At 39.0% G+C, this 24,327-nt stretch overlaps 1 protein-coding gene across 16 annotated transcripts in view; it reads right to left on the minus strand.

The window, feature by feature from the left end:
* GRIA3 (glutamate ionotropic receptor AMPA type subunit 3) overlaps positions 1-24,327 on the minus strand; it is a 542,807-nt gene that overhangs the window by 88,853 nt on the left and 429,627 nt on the right. For all 16 annotated transcript variants that reach the window (XR_014884948.1, XM_085230480.1, XM_085230478.1 and 13 more), the window contains one exon: positions 17,878-18,117. Coding sequence is in view for 15 of the 16 variants with exons in the window: in XM_085230480.1 (XP_085086606.1) it covers positions 17,878-18,117 (240 nt within the window). In the remaining variant the exon portion in view is untranslated. The remainder of the gene's footprint in view (positions 1-17,877; positions 18,118-24,327) is intronic.

Below are 24,327 nucleotides of genomic sequence, written 5' to 3' on the forward strand. Positions count from 1 at the left end.
TTTCAAACAGAATGAGCTTTATAGAACAGTCAGCAAGTCTGGTAATTTTTGCAGAGTTATTGCTCCCATGAAACTGATGCACCTAATTTGTGCCCCTCCCCATAGAAGGTGTGGCTCCACTTGGCACTTCCAGAGCAACTCATAGCAGTTGGCTGCAACAATTCACAGAACCACAGAATCACAGAACAGCAGGGGTTGGAATGGACCTCAGGAGATCATCGATTCCAATTCCCTGCAAGTTTCCCACAACAGGTTGCACAGGTAGATGTCCAGATGGGTCTGAAATATCTCCATAGAAGGAGACTCCATCACCTCTCTGGGTAGCCTGTTCCAGTTATCTGTCACCCTTACTGTAAAGAAGTTCTTTCATGTGTTTCTATGGAACTTCCTATGTTCAAGTTTTAAGCCATTGCTCCTTGTCCTATTGCTATGCACCACTGAGAACAGTGTGGCATCATCCATTTGCCACCCACCTCCCTTCAGATATTTATAAATATTGATCAGATTCCACTGATGAAACAGGCAGAGTTGGTGCATAAGGTAACTTCTAGGCATGATTAGAAAACAAAGCTCTGAAGTTTACAATAGAATCACAGAATCAGTTAGGTCAAGAAAGACCCTCAAAATCATGAAGTCCAGCTATACATGTAATACTATCAAGTCCATCACTGTCTCTAAGCACCGCATCCACATGTGTCTCAGAATCATAGAAACACAGAATACCTCAGGTTGGAAGAACCTGGAAGAACCACAAGAACCACTGAGTCCAATCCCAGGCTCCACAAAGGACCAAACCCAACGTCTGAGAGAGGTGCACCAGCGCTCCCCGAGCTCTGGCAGTTTGGGACAGTGTCCACTGCCCTGGGGAGCTGCTCCATGCCCCCCATCCTCTGGTGCAGAGCCAGTTCCTAACCCCCACTTCCCCTCCCCTGATACAGCTCCATGCTGTTCCCTCAGGCCCTGCTGTGGTTCCCAGAGAGCAGAGCTCAGTGCTGCCCTTCGCTCCCTGTGAGGAGCTGCAGCTCTCCTCAGTCCCCTCTGCTCTGGGCCCAACACACCCAGGAGCCTCAGCTGCTTCTCATACATTTTGCTCTCCAGATCCTTCCTGATCTTTTTAGCTCTCCTTTGGATGCTCCCAAATAGTTTTATGCCCTTCTTATATTGTGGCACCCAAAAACACACCCAATGCTCAAGGTAAGCATTGCACCATTGCAGAGTACAGTGGAACTAACACTGCTCTCTGAAAAACCTCTAAGGATGGCAACTCCACCATTTCCCTAGGCAGCCTGTCCAATGCCTAACTACCCTTTCCATAAATAAATCTTTCCTGATTTCCAATTTAAATCTCCCCTGGAGCAACTCAATGCCATTTAAGGCTGAGTTAAAAGCTTACCTCTTAAATGATACATTTCTATCAACTGTGCAGGGAAAAAGCTGGTATTGTCTTGCAATTTGATTTTGTCCAAAAGAAAAAAAAAAAGGCCAGGAAGAGGGGCCACACTGCCTTATAACACTGTGGCAGGTAGGTACTTTCTTGAGCCATTTTGCTAGAATGCATGAGCATGCAGTGGCCCTCTGTGATCAGGGACACAGCATCTGGAACAAACTCCAAGTTCTCTGTCCTCCACAAGCAGTACAGACAAGCTTGCTTTCCTGGCAGGGAAATTTTTTTGTTACTTAGCTAAATGGATTTTGGAGCCTCTGTTCTAATGCTTAGGATTTTTGCTTTGAAAACCAAATAGGACAAAGGAAAAGCTGTCATCAGCTTCAGTGGGATTTTTATCATGGCATTTGTGAGGGCTTCACTGATTTGGGTGTAAGAATGACTGATACATGCCATGGGGGGTAAGAGATGAGAGAGTCTCAAAGCAAGGCTTTATCCATGCACCTCATCTGCAAAAATACTCTCACCATGAGAAGGCACAACCATTCACCCTGGCTTTGTACAACTCCTGTGGGGTCACAGCACTATTTATCTTCTCTATGTGACAATAGAGAAATAACAGAGATGAGGCTGACTCTCTGGAAAGTACCCTGCAAGAAATATGACAGCAGGTGTACCTGATTACTTTTTGTCTGATGGTTTCCTTGCATCCGGGTGGCACAGCCTCAGTTCTTAAGCAGCTCCTTACGATGCTGCAGTTCAGACACTGTGCCTGATCATCATTCCTAAAGTAAATCCAAACTAACACTTGTGGCAAAGGGAAAACATCTCGTTTGCATCAATAAAATACTATGCTATTAATCACTTCACTAACTTATTAAGTGAATGACGTTTAAGAAATCTACAAACGTAATACATGGTCAACTGAACTTAGAAGTTATATGGACAAGACTACACGGAGCAGAAAATGACAAACAAAAAAAGTTTGTTCCATGCCTGGATAATTGTAATCAAAACTTCTGCTATATTCATCTTTACCGATAGTATTAATGACATTTTAATTAGGACATATTTATAAAAACCTACCCAAAATGATTGATGAACACCAAATAATTTTATATAATGTAGAAGGGCAGTAATTCTGTAACTTAATGATTTAAAAAGCATTGCTAAATAATAGTTCTGTTTTTGAACAAATTTAGCATGGGACAAGACTTATGTTCATAGTTTCATTACCACGATCTTTTTAAAAAATCATTTTAAAACAAAATTAACTATAGATGCTAATAAACAAAGGCAGCTATTCAAATAACTCTAGTCTCAGTAAAACCATATATTTGTGCAGAACAACAAAATATTTAACTGAGATGTGGAGAGTGCCAGAAAAAAGACCTTGATGCATTTCTTTTTGGCAAAAAGCAGCATGCTTACCACTGGCTGTTCTTCTGTAAAGTGTGGCCATCGGCCATTCTCAGATAAATTAAAAACGTTCTTTGATACACTGTATGAGTCACATACGGGCACAGAACTTCACTTAGCATTTAGGGAAGTGTCCTGTTAGTAATTTCTGCTGCATCCATTCAGTAATAGAGTTGGTGAGTTGTTTTCATTGAGCAGTATGGATACTGAAAGAACAGAGTTTAGGGAGGTGAAGGGAGCACAAGTATAGGTTATTTCAGGTCAAACTGAATTCATAATTCTGGCTGAAAAAAATGAGGAAAAATATTTTCAAGATTATCCTACCTGCGTTTTCACTTCAGAATCCAAGCAAAAATTAAACAAAAGGTTATTTTAAAAATAACATGAACCACATCTAAAGTTGCTCAGATTGGTCCAAAATGAATTTAAAAAAAATTGAATGAAAATGAGAAAATTAAAAAAAAATGCCGTTTTTGTTTCACTGAACATTTCCCAATCCTTTTCAGGCAAAACGTGCCTCTTTTTGTCTTATTTGTCAAGTAGTTATCAAGAACCCTCATCATGGAAGATGCAGAAGCAGAAGGCAGGAAGGCATTCCCTCCCCACCTTCAGCAGCGACTGCAGGTTAGATACAATAACTAAGTGAATTTTTGCCGTCTGAATACAAGAAAGGTATAAAAAACAGTAATCAAATATTACAAAGTGACCCACAATACAATTTCTCATTATTGGTACAATGATCCCATTGTTCTCGAGCAACCATTTCAATGGCACATATTGATGTTTAAATAGTGAAGTCCTAAAAGTCACCCCTCTGGGATGAGGTAAAAAACATGTTTGAAGCTCAAAATGTGGGAAAATTTTCCATCCTCTTTCACAGTCAAAATTTTGTACAATCTTTGCGTTACAGTTTTGTTGCTGTTTCCACTGAACCTGTCATGAAACTATTTTCAAACACAAAAGGTCAGATTTTACCTGTTGCTAATCTGCACTGCTTTCAAAGACCTGTAGTAACAACTTCCACTGGGCTCTGAGGCACATTCTGAATTTTGCACAAGCAAACTGACTTGGTTACATTCAGAAGCCTGAATTCCCTGCAGTAAAAGTTTCAGTGTTAGAAACACGGACAAAATCCAGCTTTATAGAGGGAAGTCACTATAGCCACCAAAACATTATTTGCAGAGAAAAGCAAATGAATATGGTATAAACCAAAATGATATCTATGCAAAATGAATGACACTTATAACTTAGGAACAAATAGCATCATTGCTCCCATTATCTTTTTATTGACAATTTTCATAGGAGACCCAATAAAGTGTTATGAAGATGCAGCTGGCATCTGGAATTCATTACAAGTCAGACAACAATGTTGTTTTTATATTGTCTACAAGCTTTTGAAGAAGGTCAATTCAGAGATTATTTAAATTAAATCTAAATGGTAATGGCCTGCAGCTGCTCACACTTAATATGTTTGGCTTCATATATATTATTAATGAAAATTCAATGTAATTCTATTCATTTCAAACTTTTGAAGCCACTGTTCTTATTTATCCTTCCAGATAGTTTCACTGTAATTACTAAAACAAATGAAATTGACGTTTAAGTGGTAATTCATAATCAAACAGCCAGGCTGAATACTCCCTTCTAAGGAAGTGGTACATTAATATATAAATATGATTATACTGGTCATGTCAAAGTGGAAGCATTGCCTGGCAGTATCGATGCAGTGTGCAGCTAGACTTATCCCAGGTTTGCAGCATAAGGAAAACACGCAAATTAAAATGGTCACTATTCAAATGTATGCCATTCAGTTGCTTTCTTTGAGAGGTGTACCAAAATGGTGCCACTAAAATAATTATCACACTAATACAACACACGTGTCATCTTCAGACATGATTTTCACTTTCATCAACATACCGAAAAAACACCAAATAACCAATGAAACAACCCTGAAGAATTCCTTAGGGCACTGAATTCATCTTAATGTGGAAAATAACTATCCTTGTTATATTAATATATTTCACTTACTGAAGGAGGACAACTACCACACTGTGATGAATGTGCTTTAAATGTTTGTGTTCAAACTGTCTTCATGATGTGGAATATCTCTAAAACCAACACGTACACTAACGGAACAGAGGCAGTTACTTTGTAGGGCTTTTTAAAAATAGCGTGGTATGGAACTCAAACTGTCAGTGCATAAATTACTGCTGCCTTGAGGCTGCAATAACTTACGCATCCTTGTTTTCACCCCCTCACACACCTCCCCTGAAATCTCCCTTTCAGAGAGAAGCTCGGATCTCCCCCCTCACCTCTCCCCTGGTTGTGGCAGCTGTGACACAGTCATTACGAGCACATAGGCTTGCCCATCGCTTTGTACGTGAGGGAGGCAGAGAAAAGGGCCACAAATGACTGAAAAACAGGAGGGCCTGAGTTTTATTTTCAAGAAATCTTTGAAAAAAATATTACTGCAATAACGACATGCTCATATAACTCATTATTTGTCTACAGCCAAGCATAATTTGATTTTCTTCCCTTAATAAAATCTTGATCTCATTTGAGGTTATCATTGTCAGTTCATGGACAGAAACAACTGATCGATAATGCTAGTACTACTAAGCAATAGGCAATTCTATCTACAGAGCATACAGAGCAATTACTGACACCAGTGTAGTCAGCACAAAGGTTTGATCTTGCTCAGGCAAACAATGTCAGAGGGCTGGCTTTTTTTATTTTTCATCTCCCTTCACCCCCTCCCTCCTTTTTTTTCTTTTTAAGAATAAAGCCTTATCTTCTCAATAAAAGATATGTTAAATTACTCTAAAAGACTCATATTTGCTCACAACATTGTAATTTCCCTCCTTTTAAGCAAGGTAAAAAAAAGCCAGTAAGAAATAAGATTGCAGCAAACAGCATTCTTCGATCTAGAAACACATTTACAATAACTTTAGTCTTAGGAGCAGATCATGACACAATGCAGTCTAGACTGTGATGGTATTGTGTGTATATAATGCTGGCAAAATAATTAAACTGCACTGAAAGGATTTCATACTGCAGTTCTGACTTAAACTCATAAAATTAATTTCTTCATGAATTAATGCACATAGATTGAGGTCAACGGAGTATACGACTTTGACATTTCATAAAGATGAGTGATAATTATGGATTCTTCCACATATTTTAGATTGCTCAGCAAGATGTAACGGCAATTGAAAATTACATCTGATAGAAGAAATATACTGTTTATATCATAACGTTATCCAACATTTTCGTTTATTTGATGTATTCACCCATTAGAATCACCCATACTTGGATATGAACTATACCACACATACTGAATTGAAGGCACCCAAGAGTTCTAATAAATGCTTTCCCATGTTAATTCTGAGACCAAATCATTATTTCTGTACGACCAAGGGGATCGCAGCAGAAATTTACAGTGCCATATGTAGCCTTTGTGACAAAGATTGCTATAGTATGCCTTTAAAGTGATCACCATGAATCACCTCCCGAAAAGAGATAGCTACAATTGACTGCGGTATTTACTTGGCTTCAGGATGCCTAAAATATTCTAAAATACCCTGAGAATATCCCTAATAACCACCGTCACATATTTTCTTCTCTGGAAAAGTCTCCTTAACTATGGCTGTGCAGTCCAGCCTGCTTAAGAACAGACTAGAACCATAGCTTTTGAGACAGCTTCACATATCATGCCATATAGAGAACATGAAAGGAATAGAAAGACTTTGCACCCATCAATGGCCATTTCGTCATTAGGATAAGCTATAATGACTGGAAGTGGCTTTTTACTAAGGGGAAAGGCACCTCAGTTAAATACTTATGAGAGAGGAGTGCTGATAAAAGAAAAGAACACAAACAAAGCAATTTGGATCTGTCTTTGGCCAAGGATAACATAGTTTAGTGCAGCATATGGAGTGCTCATGCTCCTTTATAATTCCTTTCTCAAGTACAGCTGGGTATATTATCAATATCTGTATTATCAGAAATTAATTATTGCTCTTCTGAACATGAACAGAGAGTGAAGATGTAAATTACACCTTCACAAGCAGCAGAAGAAACACAATAAACATTAGCAGTTCACTCAAATTACAGCAGTCCTCTTATACCCAGTACATGTACAGCCCCAGCAATTTGCTGCATGTGATTATTATCAGCATTGACAAAAATGTCCCCAAAGGCAACAACACCTTAGGAGCTTCTAAGAAACTTGAACAACCAGTGCTTGGTATCTGCTAACCTTTCCAGACTGATGCTGCTTTATCATAACACACACAATTCCAGCGCAGATCACTGCACTGGGGCAGGCAACAGAAGTTGCCACAGTTCAGGCGTATAAAATTATTCAGTTTCAGACATGATGCACTGGCCCACACTGCTCACTAAGTGACCACTGCCTTGGCAGAAACACCTTGTCTTCCTCAAGCTCAATTCCATTCACATGGAGAGTGCACAGATACACTTCTCATGCAAATCCAGACTTCATGGCACACCTTATCTGTACAGCAATAGGAGAACCACCACCAATACAGGACATATTTTGCTGTTGTAAGAGATGACAACTCTCTGTGCTTAATCACTTAAATAAGTTGAAGAGGAGTTCTTCTCTGCTGCTCTGCAAATCACTACTTGGTGATCTGTTTCGTTGAGCTGTTAGCAACCAAGGAAAGCCAGAAATATTTTTAAGAGCAAAGCAACAGGCCATGAAGATGATGAGCTTAGGATCAGGAAGAATAAAACCTTAGGCCACCTTTCTCACCCATGGATTCTTCTCTGTATTATGAACAAAAGCAAAAGAGCTGGCCAGCAAGAGCTCTGTATCTAAAGCTGAATAAATGAATAAGCACTTGTTATGGAGTATAAAATTAACGGCAGGAATTTTTCACATTTTTTCTTCACAGATTAATACTAAGTCATTTTATGGAGACTGAATATATAGATAGCATAGTGTACAATCAATGAATATACAGATGGTATAGTATATCCAGGAGCTTGGCTGATGTAATTATTATATTTGGCATATTATTATATTGGCGTAGGAAAAGAAAAATACTCACCCTATCCAAGGCTCACAAAATAGACTCCAGTGGAGCAGATCTCCAGAAGAGATCCTTCCCCAGTGGCAGTCAGCTCTTAAATGGGTCTAGGAGAGGTGCAGCCAGGCTCCACCCCTTCCTGCAGCACAGGTGAATTGCCTTCACCTGTGCTCCCAGGGCTGACTCATTGCTTGCCTCAGGTGATCAGAGGTTCAGTCTGTGATTCAGCAGCCTCATACAGGAGACCTCTTCATTCTACAGTACTACAGTTGTATGTTGTTTTACATAGCTTCTGGAATGCATACTTGCAGAAGAAGAAAAGGAAAAAGACAAAGTGAAAAGGAAAAAAGGTGTGATTTCAAATGTCTCATGAGAAACCAGAGAAACATCTGTCTCCTTGAGAGAAAAATCCTTAAAAGAATCCGTAGCCCAAATATAATATGAGGTCACTTCACTTGCCAGATGAGTGGGTTTATCAGAAATGCATTTGTCTCTCTACAAAGTGTCTGAGTCATCTTTATGCTTCCTGAGTCAGCTGATATTTTCCGGGAAGCAAAAGGCATACGGTCAAACTAGTTTAGTCAATTGTGAAGCACAGAAGAATAAACTACCCCTAATGGGGTCAAATACAGAAAATGTGTAGGTCAAATATAGGTGAAGGAAAATACTGATGCTGTAACTGATGCAAATTCCATGGCACGCACCACTTGATTAAGTACCTTAAATGCAAAGTTTCTTATTAATCTGTAACAAGTTTCTTCGAAGGCTCAATTTTTTTTCCTAGGTGAAAAGGGAAATTCACAGTAAAATTTAAGGGAAGATGAACCTTGTGTAAGAATACAAAAAGCTGTTTTTCATGAGTAAACTGGCCATTGGCTTGCAGACTGTCATTCAGCATATCTCCTAAATCCTAGCTCAATGTGGTGTGAACTCAGCCACAGATCAGGCTGTTAACATAATCAGGGCCTGAAATCTTCCATCTGAAAAACAGGACCAAAACCACTGTTTGCTCTGTACAGGTGTGGCTAATCTCCATATATTCTTGTTTGACACCATCAAATGGGAATAACTTCAGAAGCACAAATTGTCTCTAACGAGATGAAACTCTTACACACCATTCATCCAGCGTGCTATACAGTCCTTATCAAAAGAAATGAAGACCCTCTTTAGACAGTGAGAAAAGAACATGCTATTGCTTAGCTGAGAGCCTAATTTTCACTATCTCAGGCCAATCTAAGAAAGAGGATTCGATTTAACTGTTGATTTAACTTGTTCAGATGCTCCAATTCACTTGGATATTCCTCAAGCACTGCAGAAATTTCCTTTGCATTTGGCAGTTTTTACCACTTGCCCCCGTTACAGTTACTCCTATATAATTCCATTAAGCCACAACACCCAATGCTCACTTCAGAGAAGTCCTTCACCTAGTGAATGGTGTTCATTTGTCTGGGGCGGAGATCTACTAACACATCACAACCTCAAGGGTGTGAAGGCTCTTGTGGTTTATGTAGGGAGTCCATTCTCTCATTCTGAATAAGAAACAATAATAGTGATTCAAAATTTCATGGCCCACCAGTAATACCTCCCACTTGGGTTAAAAATGACTAGTTCTAGTTAAAAAAAAATGATACATAGGAAGAGTAAACAGAGTCAAGATCCAATAGACAATGATAAAACATACAAATTTGTAAGAAGTCAAAAATGCCAAATACAGCCATCATAACTGCATTAAGGAACAGGATATCAAAATTGTTTTCCTTTGGAAAACATGTGATAACCAGAGCAGGCAACTCCACTGACATATGAATTAAAGTTCACATACTAATGCAATATCATACATCTCTCTCTTTCTGATGCATACTACTTCATCTTGAGTTCACCAACAAATAATGCTGCTTTCTTCCATCCCACTCAAAGAATCAACCCCTTCGCACAGTCTTTAAGTCAGCAAGACAGATCGCTTCTATGAACAGAACCCGCACAAGTCCCCCAGGTAAAGCTCTGGGAACCTATACATCAAAGTCAGCATAGATTTCCAGTCTTAAAAGCTGTGCTGTAGATATCAGGACAAAATAATAGATCCAAAGAAGTACTCCTAGAGCTTTTGGATAAGATGGGTTAAATTAACAACCTTGATATAAGCGTATTTGCAATCCTTTGCATGTGAGTACTCTTCTTCCCATCCTTCTTTTCTAGCCTAAAATGTCCCACAATCTCCCTGAGACCAACAAATTCTACCTTGTCTCCTCTGGTTCCAAGCAAAGCCCTTCCTCACCTCTGAGACTTGGCTTTCTGTCAAGTCCTTGCCCTTGTCTCATAGCAAAAAGGCCAACAACTCCTCTCATGTATCTTTTCAACCCTTCAACCTGCTCCACCTGCACTTGGAAAATATCTTGACTATTATCTTTGCTTGAAGAAATCTGGAAATGTGAGATTCCGATCATTTAAACCTTGCTGATACACAAAAACTCAACTGGGAAAAAAAGCTTCTGCTTCTTTAATTACTAGTACGTTTAATACAAAAATTAAATGTGCTATGGCTTTGCCAAAAATTAAGAGATGTATATACTAAGCTAAATAACTAAATGTATGTATTTAGACAAATCAGTTTATAAATGCAAAGCCTTGAGACCTTCATCCCTACGGCATGGGTGATATGCTGTCACTTCTCCTGTTTCCCAAGCAAGATATTCAGGCTTCAGCTTATATTCCTAAGAGTACCAGTTGCTCTCATTAGTGCTACCTGAGAAACACACATCCTGCTTTAAGATTCCAGAAAATATTTATTCAGGACTTTCCCAGCTCACAGTCCACATCCCCGATTGTTCTGACTCATTTTTACAAGCTGATTTCACACAATTTGAGGTCAGATTCTGATGTGCTTGGTCACAACTGTATTCACACCGTGTAAGTGAGGCTACCATAAACACCCTATCCCAACACCGCTATGTGTGTATGGGAGAAGGAATGACAGCACAACATTGCTGCACGAGTGCTATCAGGCCTCTGTTACACCATGCTCTTGTTCTGCTGTCCCCCATTCTTCATGGATGGGCAGACACACTTCCTTACTCTCAGCAGCTCCATGAAACAAGACACATTTGTTGCACACGTGCACATATTCTACTTGTTGTTGGCAAGTACTGCTGACAGTAGTGCATGTTCCAGCAGCTTCAAGGGATGCTCAGGCATTCTGCCTGGACATCTCAACACCAACTCTCTGTGTACATGTAAAACTTGTAAAGTGGCACAGAGCTTCAGTATAGAATCCCAGGATGAACTCTGTCTCTAGCTGCATCTTTGTCTTGCCAATACGATGCATCTCATGCTGGATGACTTTCAAAGCTGGTTCACTCCTTTTGTTCATAAGCTAGAAAAAGGATTTATGTCATTAGCAGGGGTAAGCTAAACACAGAGCAGCTAATGGGAAAGATCAGGAGAGAAATGCTTAAGGCTCAGTCCACTAAAAAGAGCCAGCATCCGTTCTCCCACATAGGGTCTCAGTGTTTGTTTGGGGAAGGATCAGTAAAAGAGCTTTCTTCTGCATCTCTGTACCACAGAGACCAAAATAAAGGGAGTCTGCATGACGCTTTACAGGTTTCAGAGGAAATAAATGGAGGGTGATTATCAAAAAGCTCGATTTAACTGTTCAGGCTCAGACTGCTCCCTAACACATTTAGGCAGTAAAGTCGATCAGTAAAGCAATCCTGGAATATTTCAGTTAGGATTCTGGCATGTTTCCTGAACAGTGCCTTAGTTCATACATTATACTGCTGAAAGCAACGAAGCAATGTGCCCTAAATAAGAATGTCAAAATTTGCCTCTTTGTCAGGGTAAATTACTAATATTTCACACAAACATTGCTAAGCAGTATCTATGACTTACCCTTCAATATAAATACAAGTTCTAGGCATTACAAGATGGTAAAATCACTCATTCTTTAAAGGCTGATAGTGAAAGAAAAAGATCGTTTTCTTATTGCACATAACTACATAGAGTTATATCTTTCTTTAAATCTAGATAATGGATGTTCTACCACAAGGATCTTTAAACTCTGTGTGTTATATCCGCCGTACCAGAGCTTGAAAACTAGAGCAGACATCACATCCTTTCAAGGAGAGCCAACATTTTGTGGCTATGCTGTAAGTTTCACTGAGGCCATGGCTTAGAAGTAAATTTCTGTATGGCATTTACTGGGGCACAAGGCTCTCCACATGTACAGACACGACGACATCTGTTCCTGTGACACAGGGGCCGAGCCTCAGTTCTGCAAGTCCCGCCAAGATTTTATTCCCCACTGTGCACGTTCCAAAGTAAGAGTGGGAGTGGAGAACACAGAGCTCACCTACGTAGCTATCTTAATGCTAGCAACTGACACTGCCTATGTGTCATGCACCTGATCCTGGGCTGCTGGCTAAAACACTCCAGCAAAGGAGCCAGAGAGCTCAAGGGAATCAAGGTTTACTGCAACTCTTGCCCATTTTGACTCCATTGGTGTTTTACAGGCTTCCAAACATGCTGTGCATGTTCTGCTATTCTTTGCCATGGGCTGATACTTAGAGACAATAATGTGAAGATTTTAAATCCTTTCCTGATTTGGAAAGTACGAACAAAATGCACTATATCAACTTGACAGATGCAAGTGAGAAGAATTAAAGGGATAAACAAGAAATTATCATTCTTATAAACAAGATTTTACGAACAAGCATTATCATCCTTACATTGAAAATCCCCACATTTAATTCTGAGAAAATTGTCTGTGTATCTCCTTTACGTCCTTTCTCCTTTCTGCACTGGGGTCAAAGCAGCCCTATAGTCAGTGGAACTCCCCTGCTCTGAAGAATAAACATGTTAATGAACAGCTCAACTGTTGATTCTTCAGACATTTGACTTTTCAGCAGGTGCTGCATTCAGATGTTGCTAATGCTGGTGTGGCTGCTGCCACCATTTTCTTTTTTTGCCCTTTACAGAAGAATGATCTTCACAAACGGAGATAAAAGCTCCTGAAACGCAGAAACACAATACAGAATTTAAGAAACCAGCTTTGTGCTAAGAGGACTTCTTTTGCATCTGTCTGTTGATGGAAGGTGATTAAAAGCAGGGGTCAGTCATTTACATTTTTCATTGCCATTTTCAGAAGATATCAGCCTACACAGGTATGTTGTACCAGCACCTGATGTTCTGAGAACTCACCAGATATTAAAGCTGTGTCTTTCTAGATTCCACCAAAAATTAATCATATCCCAGTTTTAACACCAAAAATGTTAAGTCCTACACATCTGTATTTTTTCAATGCAACTATTTCACCCCCCTAGTCATATCCATCACTTTAATTTTGTGGAAGATATAATGAGCCTAGTTCTACAGGCCTCTTCTTTTATCAGCTCAGATCTCTCATTCCCCAGGGAAAGCAGTACAGCAGCGACTTGTCCTTTGATAGCAATAGATAACTAACCTCATTTTGTAAAAGCAGAACTAAACAGAAGAGTTATTCTTTGTCTTCAGCAGCACTGAATCAGACCTCGTTGCCATGTACTGAACCCAGTTGAAGAAAACTCAACGCCTTATGCATAATCATCAGGAAGCTTACAATCGCACCGTTTCCTTTTCTTTCTCTCTTTCTTTTTTTAATTTTTATTTTTATTTTTTTTTTGCTATTTACCTGGTATTTATTCAACAGAGTACCACAGTGGAGGTGAATGGGACACGTCATATTTTCTAGAGCTCAGCCCTTCTGCATACCTACCTGTTAGTTATGCTCATGTCATATTTTTTGTATTTCTGTGGCAGTAATGATTAAAGATGTAATTGCTTTTAGAAATTAAAGCAAATATTTGGAAATTTTAGCCACACAAGCCAGGCCTTCAGATACATCCTAATGTGCCTCAGCTTTCACTCAGCCAACGTTAACCAATCAAAAAATGCTTAATAGCCAATGGTAAACCTATTTATCAAAGGTTTTTTTCTTGATTTTCCATATCCTTAGATACCTACTGAAAAAAAAAGGACAGCATTGCAGACTTGGACAGCTATTTAGTTACAATGACAAAAATATGGTGATCTATGTGCACCTGTGTCTGGACTGAGGTTCCACTCTGTAAGCTGTCATTATATAAACCAAAAGTCCTTCTATAGTTCTACAGGGATGAAGTTTATTATGATCTAAAGAAGAGAAAGAAGATGCACATCACAGAGATCTCTTGGTGAGATTTGCTTTAAGTGATCTGCATGACTGAAATCAGCGGTTTGGGTGCAGCAGATAGGATAAATCAAAATAATTTAGGATGAGAGGCCTGTGTTGTACTGACAGATGGGGTGTGAACAATCTGTACAAAACAGCGTTTCTCAGACAAAAATAAACCAAAACGTTAGCTAAGAAACATTTTTGAAATTTAAATAAATAAAAGCTTCAGTATTGTAATCTAATGTACCACTTTTATCATTAAACCAAGAGAAGTACTTCACTCTCACACAGCAGGAAGAAGGCTATGAAAGCCACAAGCCAACCTCTCCACACCTTCATACTGGTGTTATTCCACACCACTGCCTTCGGTGGAATCATGCCTGGACTGCAGTAGCACCAAGAGGAGGGATGGACCTGAAGACTGGAAATGAACTTGAGATTTCTGATGAAATATAATCCCCAGCACGAGATGCAACAGGAAAAGGTGACTTTTGTGACAAGTGTCATCCAAATTCGTAACGGCTTTCTGTGTGTAACCTCATCTTGCTTCATCCTGACATAATCTTAATTAGTCTTAGTTCTACTGCAGAGAAGCCCACTGAGGCAGTTAGCACCATATAATTAATCAGATGTTTCACACGTATCACAGCAACAACAGTGTCAACTTACTGATACAGCTAACACAGAGAAAAACTCTGCCTTTCCTTTTCACATGAACTAAAGCATGTGGCATGGAATAAACACAGGACTTTTCCTTCTTAGCACTGCTTAATGTCCTTTCTTCCTCTAACAAATATTTCCTAATGCAAAGTATATATATATTTTCTGCTGGTACAGGAAAACACACAATTTGATATTTCTTTTAAATTTCAGCTTCTTCACAGAAGAGTAAGTCCAGCAGCTGAAGTAAGCAATAAGACATAAGTCTTGCTTCTGGAATTCATAAATCTCAGGCATTATTTTTTTTTCTGTGTGCTTTAGCAGCCAAGTTCCTGTTTTTAAGAAATGCAGTTTTGCACCTGCACATAAATATGCATTTGAAAGCACTATCTGCAACATGCACTCATCACATAGCAACAAAAAATAAAGTACTTGCATACAATAAACATATGCAATGCACACACATTAACTCACTGGATTAAAAGCTTCACCACCTATATAAGTAATTGTAGATATTAGCTTTGTTCTACAGTTTGAGATTTATCTTTTGATCTCATTGCAGGAGCCAAATGCTGTGGTGTTGTGCCTACTGTCACCGTGGGGGAAACCATATGATTATGTTGTTTGATGGCAAAGAAGGAAAAAAAACATTGCTTAAGGAAAGCAATTTTATAAAGAAGCTGACTGTCCATTCTCCTACGCTTGCCCTGAAATAGTTCAAGGAGCAGTATAAAACCACAAAAAGGCTTATTTAGTTGTTGTATAGCATCTGTAATACGCAGTGGTATTTATTAATAGCAAATGCAATACTTAATACACGGCAGTGTTTTGCTTGAGCAGAACATTGCAAAACTGCCTGCAAGAACAATTTACTCCATAACTAATATTCACCATAAGAAAGAGCAGCCTAATGTTTTGCAATTTCTCAGATTCTCAGAACAAACCAGTGAGATGATAATCCTCCTAAAAGGCAGCATATAATGGTAGTTCATTTCAGGAATCAGCAGTGAATAGCTTAGCACCTTCTCTCTACAGTGTCTGTGCTCCAGAGCAGTGAAGTTTCTCATACAGGAACTACTAAGAATTGTAACAGCCCCAGTGTTTTCACCTGTGGTGGTATCTCAGGACAGGAACACACATAGTCTTATCTGCTATCTGAAACAAAGAATCAATCACCATTACTGTGGAAGGTCTTCGGATGTCTTTTGTACCTGAATGCCTATCACAAGAAGTGAGGCAGGCTACTGGAACTGCCAAAAGTCTCAGGTGCTGTCATCCATGATTACTGTTTGCCAAAGGAAGGAATAGAATGTCTGCTTTTCTCTTCCTAATGCCACGCTCTCTCCTATACAAATCTTTTAAATTTCTTTTAATGCTGGAAAAATACAGTAATTGTAGTTTTGATGAAACTGCTGCCAATTTTGTTTTATAACCTGAATAAACCTGGAGTAACAAAATACAGTTAACAGCTCACTCTTGCTCCTATTTTAGCAGAAGGCAAATATGTTATCAAACAACAGCAGTGAGCGTGTATGTAAAGGAAAGAAAGATAAGATGTGGCAGGTGTATCTCAAAGCACACACATACACACATCAGAAACAACTCAAAGCACATCATCAAGCTATGTATATGCACTGATGACTCTTCCATCTCAAAGACACCAGTGTCCTTTATCTTCTAACCCTTAGCTACATTTTATAATCCCAGAGCCAGCTATGCTCTCATCTAACTCAGATTTCCCACTCTGGTAGCCTTAGTTTGAATGTCTGAGAGAACATTTGGCTAGCATAGCATGCACACTAGCCACAGTGGGCTCACAATGTGATTTTAATTAGTATTTCTAAGATTGTTAGCAGGATGTGAATGGAAAGTACATAGGCAGAAAGCAACAGAGCTTAAGCAAGATTCATGGGGCTAATTTCACCAGCAACATCTGTGATTTAAAAACTCATGGCACTCAGCTTTTCCATACTTTCCTAACCAACCTTTTCTACCTGACCTCGATGTAAGCAATACTTAGCATCTCCAGATCACTAAAAATGCTGAGCTCCTGGCATTCCTCTAGTTAGCAGTCTGAAAACCACCTTCAGTGTACAGTATGTCCTTAGTTGGGTGATATAATTAATCTTCAGTGTAAAAATCATAGCCACTGAAGACTTGCTCTCTACCCAATACGTAGTAGGTCAGGGCATCAGAACTCTGCCATGGGAATTGGGAATGGAATCAGAGATTCTTTGGCTCCACTCAGACTCCTCTGAAGGTGTTGGAGTTGTTAATGAAAAAAAACTGGTAGGGAGGACAGTGACACTTCCACCTGATGAAAGAAATATAAAAATCTGTAATAAGCAAATTCAGTATATTCAGAGAAGCTGGCAACAGTTACTCCACAGAAATATGCAAGTGTTTCACAGAAAATGGCCTCTGCTGTTTAGATCTACCTTTGACAGAATTTGTTACCTACGGTGCAGCAATTAGTCAGCAGTTGGTTTAACCATGGATACACTGACTTTAATGTATTTTCATTCTGTAAAGTGTACCTCTGGTCACTCTTGTCATGTATCTACCTTCATCTCTGAACATCCATGTGACATATCTAGAACATCTTTTCTCCAGCAGAGCCCTAAAGCATTTTATGCATTATATTCTCAGACTGTTATTGATGCCCAGATATTTCCAGCATGTATCTTGGCATGGACTGTTTTTGTCCAGCAACGGGAGAAACACACATTTATGTAACGCAGTGAGGGATTTACAATGCCATGCAGAGTGGAAAGTCTTGTTAACAGTATTCTTCATATTGTTGATTTTATTTATTTTGCAAGGACTCAGAAATCCTGGCATTTGTTGAGTTTGCAGCTGTGTGGAAACTAGGTGTTCCAAATTGAATGCTTACAGTATCCTCCAGGCAATGTCTCTACAAATGACAAGTGCAATGAAGATGCCCTCTTCTCATCTATCCCTTCATTTTTGTTCCTTCAAAACAAACTTTTTTTCTAGGAATTTGCAACCACTGATTCTGGTAATAGTAGGAACTATTTTAGTGAGAACTATTGGCGATCAGTGTATGGTTGGGCTGGGTGATCCTGTGGGTCTTTTCCAACCTTGGTGATTCTATGATTCTATAATACTTGTGCAAACCATAAAACAGGAAAGTCAAATCAAACAACAGTGCTTACCCCGTTCTGTGTCATAGAGGTACACAAACTTTTCCCACTTGTAATAGGTCAAGAGACTCAAGATGGCTCCTTTTAATGCTGGCCGCATTTGGATGACAAACTGCACGTCTGCGTCTGTTGGGAAGCTGGGTGTGATGAAGGACGTGTGAAGGGCTCCACAAAATGACGTCAGTGTATTCATTGACATCTGGTCATAGAATCCAAAGATGGCATAAACTCCTCTGGAAAACTGTGAGCAAACTGACAAAGAGAAACAGGGGAATTAAAAACTGAAATACAATGAATGCAAAAAAAATTTTGAAGTACATTTGAAGTAAGCCCACTAAGCAATCCTGAAATTATTTCGTATGATGCAACAGACCAATGAATTTGTGAGATATTATATAGTAATTTCAGTGTAGCTGACAGAGAGATTGCATCAGAGATGGCAAAGGAACCTCACAGGCCAAGTGCGAAGCTCTGTCCGTAGCAAGGACTGTGATTGTGACTGGGAGATAAATAAAGTACAATACAGCACAGGAGTACTTCTAAAGCAAAACATTTCTGGACTGAGATAAGCAAGTCCCAATTGTAATGAAAAATACGTTTCCAAGAAAAATGATGACTCAACGTTAACAACCCCACTTGCCAAGAGTTGGATTTAACAACAATTTTCAAATAGCCCCATTAACCATTTTTGCCAAAACTCTGCATATTTAACTTTTCAAAAAGAAAGGAGAAGATGTTACTTGTTAGGAAGACATTACTTCTAAAAAAAAATGTACAACATTGTTATTTCTGTAAGTACCATCATGAAACATTTCCTGTCATAAATGCTATTCAGGATCACTAAAGCCTGTTAAAGTAATTTCTTAAAGGATTCTCCACCATATTAGCTCATTAGCCTCACGGATAACACCTCAGATAGGTACTCAGGTGTGAAAATTCAATTTTCTTCCAGAGGTGCAGATGCAAAAATAGTAATGCCATTAAGGAATTTAAGTGTTGAAGGCACTGTAACAGGCCTTGACCAGAAGTAGACACCAGCAGCAAATAACAGCTGATGCAGGCAGAAAAGAGATGCACACGAGACAGGAGAGGGAATAAGGAGTACTGATATCCTAAAGAAAAGTTTGCAAAAGTTCTCAACCACAGCCAAGAAAAGATATAAAAGAAGTTACAATGCAGCAAGAATTAATTCCCAGAGGCATGACTGAGGAATTAAACACACGGTTTCAAAAGGCATTTCATTAAACTATATACCAGCAGGATATAAAGCAGAAAAGCTACCATAAAAATTATCCGCTGAAGTAACAAATAAAGGCAGTAACTTACAGGTGAAAAAAAGGGAAAAATAAAGACTGTGTGACAAAGTCTGGCAGTCTCCAAATCATTACAATGGCATATAAACTCTCTAATTCCATCATAACAGTCACTGAAGTGGGGCAAGCAGGAGCTGGGCGTCCTCATATACACTGAGTCAGTATCTCATGGATCAGGCTTCTCTTACATATTTATTAATGGCCTAGTTTACCAGTTTTTATGTAGATTCTTACTGAGGAGAAAGCAAAAAAGAGCAAGTCAGTGTATTCCAGGAAATATCCCTTCACACAATGCAAACAAAACATACCTCCAAAAGTCTCCTGATGCTAAAGGCCCAGAGCATTTCAAGAGATCCCAGATTCACCTGTTCTTTCTTATCAGCTCTGAGGCTCAGGAATACTTCTGAACTATGACTCCAATGAAATCTCAGAGTTATAAGAACCTGAATGAAGACTCAGCAGGGGCTCAGAAAGCTTGTGCTTATGTTAGCATAAGCTAACACTCTCAAGCAGTGAGTAAGCAGAGACTGAAATCAGGCTGTGGACAGCCTGTTCAGGGAACGTTTAGATGCTGCGTTAAGGGACATGGTCAGTGAGAACTGTTGGTGACAGGTGGATGGTTGGACCGGATGATCTTGTAGGTCTTTTCCAACCTTCACGATTCTATGATTCTATGCTTCTATGACCGTAAGTAGATCCTTATCCAAGCACTATCCAACAGCAGAGATGGAGCTACTATGGGCAGCAGACAACCCACTGCAGCCAAGAGCTTCTGATCTGGCCTTTTGGATACCTGCAACTATTTTTCCTACAGAATTCTAGAGGATCATCAACAATAACTTCTAACAAAAGTATCCCCCTGCCCAGAACTATTTTCCAACTTAGATCTCTGTTCACTGCAGATTTTCAAAATATAACACTTTTAATAGGCTATCAGTAGACCAGCTTTTAATATCTTAATCTCTTAAACTCCTCTGCTTTTTTTCTTTATAGCTTATTCTTCTTGACTATCTATTCTGCATGCACTGTAGGGTGCCAATTCAATTTTACTGGCCCATTTAAAAGCCAAATAAACCTTTGTTTTTATAAGGGGGAGATAAAAGACCAATTATCTTGGTCCTCAATGTTCATTTGTGTTTCTGAACTGACAATTTTGTTATGGTTTTGTAGCACTGGGACTTTTGTTTATTCTGTGGCCTAATCTCCTATATGATCAGATGAAGCTCCTGAAGACATCGATGAAGCCATGGCCATCCAAAAACCAAACACATCATTACGTTCATTTTAATGACATTACTATTCTAACATCAAATTATTCTAAATCGAAGCAAAATAATAATTACTAAAAAAGTAACTAAACCTTAGCTTTAAGCTTTTTATACAAACTGTCTTCCATTGACAATAAGAACAATCCTCATTTTAGAGTAAGAATTCTGGTATTTTCCTTAATTAACCACCATTGATTTATATTTGTTTTTCCCTCTTTGAAAAATGCACATAGTCAAACTCATACTCTGGCATTAAAGAACTGATTTGGATGAATCCTGATGAAACCTCGTCCCCCAGAAACAGGTCTTTTTTCTTTCTTTTTTTCTGAGATATATCTTTAAGATGTGTTTTTAATTACAGTTATTGCTTCTAATACTGAGGATGCACAACCATTCACAGGACAGCATATATCCAAGTCGCTTTACCACCTCATCTGAAAAAGCTGCAAGATCCATAAGAGAGGGACAGAGGGTTCTAAGTAGCCCTTATCCAATGGAGGACCACAGCTTTGGCATCAGGTGCAGGACAGACACAACTTTATTTAGGTAGGCTTAACTCTGAACTTGTTCTCAGAGTAAGCTGAGAGTAAGAAGCCACATGCCATCAGTTTCAAAAGAAGCAGGGATGTATGGCAGAAGCCTGGCAATTCTCAAGCATGCCAAGAGAAAAGAAGGAGCTTCTGGGTCATGAGACTAAATTGTTTTCTGCCAAGGAAAGAAAAAGCCCAGAGCAAGAATGATCACACTGGTGAACAGATTTGTTAAAATCGTAATAATAAAAAACAAAATGAACAAACAAATAACAACAAAAGCAAAAACAGCAACAAAACACATACACAGCACCAGCAATGAAAACACAAACCTAATCAAACCCAAATAAATTAAATTTTTGCATCTCAACTGTATAGCAGCTGAACCATCCAGACACCAGTGTGACTCGGTGAGCCCAACTTCTGTTGCTCCACCAGCAGTTCCAGTCACATCAGCCCCTTCACAGAAACTTGCCAAGATTAACCAGACATCATTTTCTTCACTCTGACCCCATGAAGGTTCCAGGTCAGAATCTCAAAAGGTGCCCCATTTCACACGAGTTATAAGATGTTTTATGTTTTTTTTATAATTTATTTTTTGCTTTCTAGCTGTATTTAGCTCTCCTACCTTTTGGTGACTGTGACTACTCCTGACACAGCAAGGTTGTACAGGCTCTGACATCCCTGCTATCTATTGCCTGGAAGCTAAAGTCAAATCTTCTCTGATACCATTCTATTCTATTCTATTCTATTCTATTCTATTCTATTCTATTCTATTCTATTTCTATTCTATTCTATTCTATTCTATTCTATTCTATTCTATTCTATTCTATTCCATTCCATTCCATTCTATTCTACTCTATTCTATTCTGAAGTCCAATTGTCATGCTAAAAAGACCTGAAACTTTACTAGGAATATTTACAAGTAGGTTTGGATTTTGCTTGTTTAAAGAAAAGATGAATGAACCCCAAACAAAAAATATGTGGCTGGATCTTACTGTGTCATTCCTCCAGATGACCCCATTGATGCTCCCCAGCATGGCATGCAGTGCCCTCCGGACCCATCCAGGCCCTGCAGTCAGGGCTGGGATTAGAGCACCCAAGACACTTTTCCCTCTCCATGACTATCTGTATGGACAAATCATCTTCACTTTGTTCACATCAGTATCTTGTAAGACGGTCTGAAAAAACAAACTCACATCACAAGAGTAAGTACTGTAAAGTCTGTTTTATTGATAATTATATCCTTCTTTGGGCTGAAACTCTCCATAGGAGTACAGTGACAACCAATATTGCTGTATGTTGCTCACTTTGGTTCCCCAGTTTTGTGCTCTGCATTTCTCTCAGTTGTGAAATAATTTTATTCCCTCCACTTTCCTCTGCCAATTGTCTTGGACTCTGCACAATTCTCATCGTCAAACTCTGCCAATGGACTAAGGGCACTACTTTCAAATGGAATAACACACAACCTATTGCAGACTACTTGCTATTTTCTATTTAAAGTCTCCCCGCTATGACTTCCTTGCTGCAACAATACAAGGGTTATCATTAACTCCACTTCATACAGTAAGCATACCGGCTCTTAGAGAGACTGACAATGTCTCTACTTCTTTCTTTCCCTTTCATTTCAATACACGGAATGAACAGGCAGTCTCTCTCTACTTGGAGCCCTGAGGAAATGAGCACAGCAGTGCCCATGAATGCAGAAGGAGCTACTTTGGGGATGCTCCAGGCAATACGATCTGACTATTTCATTTAAAGACAAACTCACTGTATTTAAAATGATCATTTAAATGAAATGAAATTATCTATTACTAATAAAACTAGTTTTCACATTAAGGCGCTGAATTCTGTCAAGAAGAAAAGATTTCATTGTGCTGTTATTAATTCAGCTGAAAAAAAGAAGCATTTCTGAAAACAACAATTTCTGAGATAGTTAATAGCAATTATTCTGAAGATGGGGGTGAAGCAAGGAAGTTACAGCTTGAAATTGGATCCAAATCCTCCTGAGACCTTGGCCATAACATCACTTTGCATCATACTTGATAAAAAACATGCCTTTACAAATATAAAAAATGTCCCCAAACGAAAAGAAACCTTGCAGCAGAAAGCAAAATAAAATGATGATCTACTGTTGGTACTTCATTCATGGAATCAAACAGTTTTCTCAGTGATTCAACTCAAGTGTGCTTTATCTCATTCTCAGAAAACACTACTCAACTTGCTATGTTCTATCTAGTGCCCTCTTCATACATAGACTCTTCCCTCACTTTGCATTTCTTTTTAGAAGAGCCAATAAGATAACAACATGTTTTTATTTCACTAGGAGGAGAAGAGCACTTTTGCAAGTGACAGGCATAAGAAATATTCAATTCCTATTTTACAAGCCCATTATCAAAAAGCAATCAAAAATGAATGTCCAGATCCAAGCACACCCAAAAACACTTTCCGAAGTCAAGATCCCACTCTAGATCACTTTTGTCACCCTATCACAACTCCATCACACGCTACTAAATAACAGTATTCATTTATTTTCTACTTTCCAGATCACTTTGATCACAATCACAGCTCCTGAGTGTGGGGTGCTCTACAAATACATTACCACAGCCTTGATTTCTTTCAGTATGCCCAATTATTTATGACCTACATGACTCCACTCATTAAATTTTATGCATTTTGGCCTCTGTATATCCTCCTATAGTCAAATAAAACCCTAACAGTGTACGTGAATTTGCTGCTTGCTGGATCTCCTCTTCACACTGATTGAAACATTCATATGAATTTTATGAGCATATGAAAAATGCCAGCTTGCAACAATAAAAATAGGCCACTTAGGCTATGGCAGTGCTAGTAGGAGGACTAACAGCACTGAGCTACAGGCACACCACAATGCCAAGGGGTGCCAGCTGAGATCTGCAGTGACTGCTCTTTTAAGAAGGTCAGAGCCTTTTGGACAGAAAGGCTGATGAGAGGCACAGCTTCAGAAAGCATTCTGAAGAGACAAGTTCATTCATGCCTGAATGACTTTGTCCATTAGCATAATTTTACTTAGGTAAAATTACTTAGACGCCTCTGCCCACAAACTGCCAGTTCAACACATACACCAATAAAAGCTTCAGTAATTAAAAAAATAAGCTAACATACTTAAAATGTCAGTAACAAAGGCATCCTTGAGCACCAAGCCGTAAGACAGACAGAAAATCAGGCTAAACACCAACTGTATTGTCCTGAGAAAGAAGTACTTAGCTCTCTAGCCATCTTCTTCTTCCCAGAGAATACATACAGGTGACCTGAGTGATGTGGAATACACTGTGTAACTTGCTGCTATACCTGTCTGCTTACTGATTAGTC

This window comes from Meleagris gallopavo, chromosome 9 (assembly GCF_905368555.1).
Source record: "Meleagris gallopavo chromosome 9, MGAL_WU_HG_1.1, whole genome shotgun sequence".
Classification (NCBI taxonomy): Eukaryota; Metazoa; Chordata; class Aves; order Galliformes; family Phasianidae; genus Meleagris; species Meleagris gallopavo.